The 9687-nt window shown below is 34.4% G+C and overlaps 1 protein-coding gene across 1 annotated transcript; it reads right to left on the bottom strand.

Moving 5' to 3' along the window:
• Positions 1-316: 316 nt before the first annotated feature.
• tnfrsf9b (tumor necrosis factor receptor superfamily, member 9b) lies at positions 317-6636 on the bottom strand. Its single transcript, XM_073826380.1, has 7 exons — positions 6483-6636; positions 2502-2621; positions 1740-1853; positions 1586-1652; positions 1375-1496; positions 697-825; positions 317-601 (listed from the first exon to the last, which is right to left on the bottom strand). The coding sequence occupies exons 1-7, from the start codon at positions 6625-6627 to the stop codon at positions 474-476; spliced, it is 825 nt and encodes a 274-aa protein (XP_073682481.1). The 5' UTR covers positions 6628-6636; the 3' UTR covers positions 317-473.
• Between the last annotated feature and the right edge of the window lie 3051 nt (positions 6637-9687).

Here is a 9687-nt window from a genome sequence, read left to right as displayed (position 1 = left end):
GGCTAAAGGCTAGTAATCTCATGCTTAAAGTTTAAAGGGCTCATATTTGAGGATTTTTGTTTTCTTTTTGTAACATCTTAATTTTTTTCAAAATGAAAGTCATCCGAGCACATTTTGAAATTGAACGAGAGGGCATCTTTTTCCCCCTCTGTTTTGTAAAAAGTGTTAAGATTTTACATGTTTTCATAATAAAAGTAATCAGAGCACATTTTGGGCAAGTTTATTCTTAGTGGTAAACAATTTAAGTACAAAATGTATTGTTTCAGAACACGGCTATGATGTGAAAACACGATACAATATTAAATTAAAAGCTGCTTTAATGGCAACAAAATTTCACAAACATCATGAATAAAGTTTTAGGACAGGAATCCAATAGAATACAGTAAAATAAATTACACAGTACATAGACATTGTACATATCTGCATATAACTACAAATGAATGCTTATGTTTAGCTTGCTACACAACACAAGTTCATGCTACCAAAGGCCCGATATCCTGTGAGACCAGCGAGGCCGTTGAACTCTGACTGCTGCCGCCATGTTCCTGCTGAGGAAAACAGAAGCTGGGCTTATCGAGAAGAGATGTTTCAGTCTGTCCTCCTGCTGAGCAAAAGACAAAATGCATGAAGACACAAAATCTCTCAAGGAAACCTATGTTCTGAGTAACTAAAGGAAAAACGCAAATACATATTTACCTTCAAGAGTTTCCTTTTCAACATTGGGTTTACGAGTGGCTTTTCCTCTCCTCCATTCTAGGAAGAGGACTGTTGCAACAGGTACCGCTATGCAGATGGTTGCAAAGGTGATGAAAATAGCAATGGTCTCTGTAGCAAAGAGCAACAATGAGTCAGTAGCTTGAAATAACCTTTAAAGATGCAAATGTATATATAGCTATATATATATATATATATATATATATATATATATATATACTGTCAAGCCTGAAATTACTCATACTCCTGGCAAATTCTGACTTAAAGTCTTTTATTCGAGCAGCAAGTTTTTTTAGTTTTTTTGTTTTTGACCGGAAATGATACAGGCTTCTCCCAAAAGATAAGACGATGTACAAGAAGCATCATTGTGGAAAAAAATATTTCTCAGCTTTTATTTACATTTGAACAAATTGTAGAATGTCCAAAATTATTCATACCCTTTGCAAACTGTCACAGTCCAAAGGAACTTTGGGAAAATTCAAAGTTCTATACCATTCCAAATAGGAACTGGGAGAAGCTTGTGTCATTTCCGGTCAAAAAAACTCGCTGGTTAAATAAAAGTAACTTTAAGTCAGAATTTCCCAGGGGTATGAATAATTTCGGGCTTGACTGTATATACAAGTATATTTCTTCTCTGCTATTTATTTCTGTCATACATACTGCTTTCTAGGTCAGTAGGTTTGGTATCAGGTTTGGTATCTGGTTTGGTATCTGGTTTACGGCCACAGGTTACATCTTTGTATGCATCTCCAGGTGTAATTATTTGGTCTGGCTCTGTACACCTGTGAATTGAGAGATACAGCATTTGTGATATGTAGCTTCATCAGCACATCACGAATAGGTGAACGAAAAGATGGTGAATGCATCATACTTAGTCCACTTCACACAGGATTCATGAGTCTTGTTATTGAACGTCCCTGGAGGACACGGCTCACAGCCTTATGAATTCATACAAAACGTTGCAGTCAGATGCATATTAGTTATTAATATCAAAAGACAGATCAGTTATCTCTCATTAGATTTACCATTTGCAGTGGGCTGCTGTCCTCTGTAACACCCTTTAATGCAGGAATGTCCCGGTCTACACTCACAAACGGTGTTGCTGCTGGCGGTGCAATTCACCTTCACTTGCATGTTATCTGGAGCAGAGGAGCGACACTTTATTAAAACACAAGCAGCTACATTCACCATAATATTCAAATTAGTATTCAAATCAATTAATTGTGATTAATCACATTCAAAATAAAAGTTTGTGTTTACATAATATGTATGTACTGTGTATACTTAACCAGTCTTAAGTAGCAATAGCTATATAGAAAATGATTGATTTTTCTTTTATGCCAAAAATCATTCGAATATTTAGTAAAGATCATGTTCCATGAAGATATTTTGTAAATTTTCAACAAAAATATATATCAGAACTTAATTTGTGATTAGTAATATGCATTGCTAAGAACTTAATTTGGACAACTTTAAAGATTTTCTCAATATTTAAATTTTTTTGCACCCTCAGATTCCAGATTTTCAAATAGTTGTATCTTGGCCAAATATTGTCCTATCCTAACAAACCATACATCAGTGTTAATTTTTTTTTTCAGCTTTAAGATTATATATAAATCTCAATTTAAGAAAAAATGACTCTTATGACTGATTTTGTGGTCCAGGGTCACATATGTATGTATGAATGCACAAATATATGTAATATATACATGCACAGAACACATGGACATTTTGGATGTGAGGATGGGCTGAACATCATGAAGAAAAATATGCATCAAATGCTGTACCTGTACATTGACTGCATCTCAGACAACTTGGTGATAATGCATCGGTGACAAAGTTGTCTTTTTCGCAGGGAGTACACAAAGCAAATGGATCTAGACCACAACGAGTGACAAGACGGTTTCCTGTAACAAACACACATACACTTTAAACATCTGGAACTGAATAAAGCTTTAGTATTAAAAAATAAAACAATATAAATGGATGAGGATTATTTCATATTATGCACTCATTTTGAGTTTCTAAACATATAGAGTTTTTAAGACACCTCATCAATCGGCCATATTGGCGGCAATGAATGTAAACAATGTCACTGCACCGAACGAAACTCGCATATTTAGCTGATTATTGCTGCTGAAAATGGTCAATTATTGTCATGTTTTGGCCTGTACTAATCGGTCAGACCAGGGAAAACATTTGGAGTATTACAGACTGCCCAAAGTTCTAACAAATCAAGGAGAAGAGTGCAAAAAACTGTCTGAGGAACAAAAGGCGTTTGTAAAAAAGTAAACCGGGATTTCTAGGGCAAGAATATTGACAACATTTATGTTTGTTCTTATTGTTTCCGGTCAGGTAGGTGAAATATTAGGCTATCTTAATTAATACTGATTACCACCTGTACGTAGTAAAGGTTTGTCAAAATATTGTGCCCTTTCCTGTTTACTAAGTCCTTCTCTCTGATTTAGCAATTTCCACACATTTTTTCCATGGTTTAGACACCATAAATTAGCATAACAACATATTCACTAGTACAAGTGGATACCCCTCCATGTTTACAAACACAAAATCAAAAGGCGCAGCCCTTTAGAGCTCCTTTCTGCACTTAATCTTAATGATGTCGCAGAATTTACCGGTATTTTGAAACGGATGTATGAATGACGCTTTACCGGTAAAAGGTGGAACGACGTTGTATGTATCGCTTCATGTCATCTTCCCACAAATTAAACTGGAAGTCAACTTTACTGCAAATTAGCAATCATTGTGACACTGTCATGTGATGAAACTATAGCGCCATGTGCTTTTTAGAACCATTTTCATAGGTTTAACATTAGATTATCAGCTCGGAAAACACGTTTGACCAAAAACAACAGAGACCGGGAATGTAGCATTGCTTAAGTCGCGCAAGACTTTCACGTTCAGGAATAAGTAGTTCAGTAGTTTGGTTTGAAGTCTGACGGTGCGTTCACACTGGCACGAAGCGAGCGGGGCGAAGCGAGCGTTTTCAATTCATTCATGTGGAAGTTGAGCGTAAACGATCGCGTGGTGCATTTTGGGATTGGAAGCGTTGCGGAGAAAGCGTTGAGAGCGGCTGAGACTTTATGCAAATTTCGAGCGCAAAACGCCGGCGACAACCAATCGCTGTGAAGAGTAGGCAAGGCAAGATTATGACGCGTGTTTCTGAAATTTGTGGATTACTGAGCTGAAATCACATATTATTGAAAAAGTCAAACAAAAGTAAATGTACTTTGCATGTTTTCATTATATGCTACAGTTTAGTTTTCGAACCGCCGTTGAAAGAAGACAATGGAACATAAATAGGGTGTGAACATTGTTTTTCAGAGGTGTGCTCAGCCCTAAATTAGACACTCCCCAAAGCAGTGGCGTTGTAGCGTTGCTAGCGGCACTGAGCGTGGATTTGATGCTGTAGTGTGAACGCACCGTGAGGGGCCGTTCACATGAAGCGTCGTTTGCGCGCGCAAGTTCGTTATTTCAAATGGAGATGCGCGGCTTGCGCGCGCATATTGGAAGCGACGCGGTCGCGACGCGCACGCGGTGCGACGCGCTCGTTTTTTCCAGGCGCGTCCGCGCCGCATCGATTTAAAAACATCTCAACTTTTCAGAATGTCGCAAGCGCACCGCAGGTCATGTGACATGAACTAACCAATCAGCTTCCTCACGTTTTTCCGTTACATTGAAACCTCAGCAGAAACATGGAGGAGCAGCTCATCATTGTGGTCCAGGGATTTCTTGAACTTTATGATTTGTCAAGCCCCCATTATTTTGACGCTAATAGAAGAAACAATGCATGGAGACGCATAGGCTTGGAGCTAGAGCGCAGCTGATGGTTGCTTAGAAACGGCAGACGCTTCCGGAGCGCAAGCGCCCGAGCGCTTTGTTGATAAGCGCGCCTAGCGTTTTCCACGCGTTTTTAGGCGCAACATGTGAACGGCCCCTAATATGATATCTCTTGGTCAAAAGCAGCTGCATGAATGTAAACATTTGACACGAAAATGAAAACATCAACAAAAACACTGACTGCGTATCCACCTTTTTCTTAACATAAGAGTAACTTTTGTAAATTGTATGGGTCTGGCTTCCAGTCTTATCTGCATCCAGCTATTTGTATCTGTACAAAACAGTTCATTTTGCTGCTTGATATTGCAAATTGGTATAATCTTAATTATGAACACACTGCTTTGTAGTGCAAACAGTTTTACCATTTACTGCACGTTGTTATTCTTCTCATTATTTCCAGAGTGGGTAATGAACTATAAGTCTCACCCATAGGCTTACTTCTGCATTGAAGATAAAGGTGGATACCCCTCCATGTTAACAAACACAACACCGGGAGGTGCAGCCCTTTGGAGGTCCTTTCTGGACTTAATCTTGGTGTCACGGAATTTACCGGTATTTTGAAACTGATGTATGAATGACGTTTTACCGGTAATAAGACGAAACGTTGTTGCCTGTGTGAACAGCGCATTTTGTATTTGTAATTTTACAGCGATTTACTGGTATTCCTTTGTGAAATCGGCTACAGAAACATCTTCACAAGTGGACTTTTGAATCTCGTTCTATGTCATCTACATCTGTTTTCCTTCCGGTGAAGATTATGCATCCCTGATGCACGATAATTATATTGAAAGTAAACTTCATATTGATAATCATATCGAAAGTAATTTTAGGATGAATGAGGCTTTCAGATGTGGTTATTATCACATGATCACACTTTATCACGAGGGGGAAACCGAAACACACTTTATATCAGTGTTTATGTATTTAAATACAGACTAAATTCTATGAACTACATTTACATTCAATTGCAATGTGATGCAGTTTTTTTTAACTGTCCATAATATTCTCATAGCAGTTTTATTTTCAGTTTTGGTGATTTCAAACAACTTTCTCCATCACAAATCAATAGCAGTGTGTTCAGTTCTTACATCTGAGCCTCTGATGACAATATAAAATACATTCAAAATGATGCATGCCAGAATTGAAATAGATATAAAAATTGACATTTGTTTTCCATTTACATTGATATTAGAGGTGCTAATTGTTGTAAATAGTATTATAGTAATTACATTTGTTAAAGTTTAACAAAAATCATCACCATTTCCATTGAGACCAAACCCTGTTTTTTTTTATTATTATTATAACTTTTTTTATTATTATAAAATTATAGAAAAATACTAGATTTTATTGTACTTGGTACCATGATATAAAGAATATCATGGTACCAAGTGTTTTTCTCTTTATTTCTTTTTTTAATCCTTCTATTTTTACCCAAACTTTTCAGTTTTTCAATTCACAACATATTCGCAACATATTAATATTTAGCAACAAATGGCTTGGGGCTGACAAAAAAAAATCTGAAAAAAAAATATGATTTTCAATTGTATAGCTTCTATATACTATAAAAAAAGCAGCAAAAAGGAAAATGTTAGACTATAAAATTTCACTACTTGTAGCCAAAGGTAAAGTCAAGATCTGTAGTTTTAAAGGAAAGGAAAGGAAAGGAAAGGAAAGGAGGTGAAGTGAGGCCAAGTATGGTGACCCATACTAGGAATTTGTGCTCTGCATTTAACTCATCCAAGTGCACACACACAGTAGTGAACACACACCCGGAGCAAATCTATATTGCTTGCCATAGAGAAAGAGAGAGAGAATTCTTATTCTTATTGAGTTTAGGAAACATTATTACATATTTAAGCTTTTAACAGTCAATTTATCCCAAAGCTAATTATTCTTTTGCAAAAACTGACCTGGTTTACACTTCTTGCAGCACACCTTATTGTCCCCAATGAGGTCATAGTCCTCACATCCAGATTCCACACTGTGTCCCGCAGCCAAAAGCAGGACAGCCGCAGTCAGGGTCAGTCCATGGAGCAGGTTCATCCTCCACGACATGTCCGTCTGTTAACACACTTCACACACTTGCTTCTCTGAATGATGCTGAGAATATAAATCTTTGCTAGGGAGCTGCGTCTATACAACGTCTGAAGCTGAACATGTGAAACCACATTTGTAAGTTCCTAAACGTCACATTCACCCACATGTACACACACGCGCGCACACACACACGCGCACACAAAGACGTATAAAGTGAGGTTGATAGTGACTCATCAGCTTTCTTTTTTTTAATAAATTTTGATGAGCATTAAAAAAAGAGAAGGGATATTTCTTTGTCTGCATTTAGTAATGAAATAACTTTTAAATTCCATTTTTAAAGGGGAACCACAACCATTCTATGCCATTTAAATATATTTTATATCAGGAATAATGCAATGATCACACAGTTTCAATTTCTGTTTCAATCCACTGTATTTTTCAATATTTAAATAACATTTTCTATTGTCACATAAACTTGTTTTTTTTTTTATTTCTGTTTAATCTTAGCAACCCATCCAGACAGGTCTAATGATTTCAAAGTCAACATGAAATTAAAACCAACTGCTAGTAGAAGCATCAAGTAAAACACTGAATTACACTGAATAAAATAGTGAAGTAGAAAGACTGAAGTAGTATTTTCTTATTTACAACTTTGAAAACTTTTTTTACTGCACTGTAAAAACTATTGTTGAGTCAACCTAACATAATTTGTTACCTAACTCAAAAAAGTTTAGTCAACTTAAAATGTTAAGTTGTACTATGTGACAACTTAGATATTTGAGTTCATTCAACATAAAATTATTTAGGCAGCCAGGAAACTTTAACAAACCAAACTTTTTGTTAAGTCAACTCAAATATCTAAGTTGTCACTTAGTACAACTTAACGTTTCATGTTGATTAAACTTATTTGACTGAACTTAAAATTTTAAAGCAGCAGGGTAACAAATTATTTTTACTCAACATATTTTTTTCTTTACAGTGTGAGTATTTTAGTTTTTTTTTACTATTCCTAATCTTATTTTGAATGATTCATCAGTGCATATTATTCCAAAGTCAAAAATTAGCAAAATGAATAACCTCTGAAACAACTTTTTCTTTTCAATCAGTTGAGCACAAAAGTAAAATGACCTGCAAATTCATGTTGACCTTATTTAAATAGAAAGAGCCAGCTTTTAAAATTCTTTGTAGTATTCGATTTTGTTCAAATGAAGGTACACTACCAGTCAAAAGTTTTTAAACAGAAAGATTTTTAATGTTTTTAAAGCCTGCATTTATTTGATCCAAAGTACAGCAAAACAGTAATTTTTTAAAACATTTTTATGGATTCATAATAACTGTTTTCTATTTGAATATATTTAAAATTTAATTTTTTTAATTTAAACTGAATTTTTAGTATCCTTACTCCAGTCACATGATCCTTCAGAAATCATTCTAATATTCTGATTTGCTGCTCAAAAAACATTTATTATTATTATTATGTTGAAAACAGCGGAGTATAATTTTTATAATTTTTTTATGAATAGAAAGTTCAGAAGAACAGCATTTATCTGAAATAGAAATCGTTTGTAACATTATAAATGTCTTTATCATCACTTTTAATAATTTTAAAGCATCCTTGCTAAATAAAAGTATTAATTTCTAAAATTTCTTGGTATAGTGTATGTTTTACAAAAGCTTTTTATTTTAGACAAATGCTGATCTTTGGATCTTTCTATTCATCAAAGAATCCGGAAAAAAGTACTGTTTTAAATATTGATGATATTAATAATAATAATAATAATAATAAATGTTTCTTGAACAGCAAATCAGCATATTAGAATGATTTCTGAAAATGTAGATTTGATCACAGGAATAAATTACATTTTAAAATATAATCAAATAGAAAGCAATTATTTTAAATAGTAAAAATATTTAACAATATTACCGCTTTGCTGTATTTTGGTGAGCAGAAGAGACTTCTTAAAAAAAAAAAAACATTAAAAACCATACTGTTCAAAAACTTTTGACTGATAGGGTATAGGCAGTACAAACAATTGACATCTTTCAACAAGACATTTAAACCAGGCATATATTATTAGTCTTATTTCAAGTGTAACTTCATTGCTGATGAATATTTATTTTCTGTAGGCAGGAAAATCCCCTTGTTACCTGCAGCCCTGTTTATTACAGTAACATTTACAAATTTAAATACGTGGGAATTATTGTAACACTGGTGATGTCATTGTCTGGGGTTTCCTGCATAACATCAGTGCTCCTCCTCACTTCTATGGCTTCTGAATGGAGCCCTCCATGTCTCCCTCTGCAGGTTGAAGTTGGGAGTTCTGAATCCGGGTGTAAACACACTTGGCATGCTTCTCAACAGTCCTGATTTGATCTCATCGTTTCGCTTTTTCATAAGTGCCAGAGCTGGAGTTAGGGGCAGATTATCTGCGTTCTGTAAGACAATAGAAGAGGATAATTTATGAGAATTCAAAAAGAAATATATGGCCACTTGATAAAGGTAAAGGGAAAGATCATACTAGATCATACATCATTTTTTGATGTATATATCAAAACTTAATTTTTGATTAGTAATATGCATTGTAAAGAACTTCATTTCGACAACTTTAAAAGCGTTTTAAAATTTTCTCAATATTTGGATCTTTTTGCACCCTCAGATTCCTCAGATCTCATCCAAATATTGTCCTATCCTAACAAACCAAACATCAATGAAAAGCTTATTTACTATCTATTTACAAATTTATTTATTATTTATTTATTATGCATATAAATCTAATTTTCAAAAATGTCCAGGGTAATATATGCATATATATATATATAGGTCAAAGACTAAAGAATGTCCATGTCATAAGTGTTTTTATGTCCATAAAGAACATTAAATGTAAGTAAAGTGTCTACTTTGAAATTTTCAAATAAATTTTTGTTGAAATAATGTTATATTGTCATTCAGTGTAACACAATATTTACGTAGAAATATCAAACAACATGCTTATTTTGATATTAAAATTATAAACTATATAAAAGAATAAGGGAGCTTATTAAATTATTAAAAATTCTTACTGACAAATGGGCGAAACC

This window comes from Garra rufa, chromosome 20 (assembly GCF_049309525.1).
Source record: "Garra rufa chromosome 20, GarRuf1.0, whole genome shotgun sequence".
Taxonomy (NCBI): domain Eukaryota; kingdom Metazoa; phylum Chordata; class Actinopteri; order Cypriniformes; family Cyprinidae; genus Garra; species Garra rufa.
This window is presented reverse-complemented; position numbering and strand designations above follow the sequence as displayed.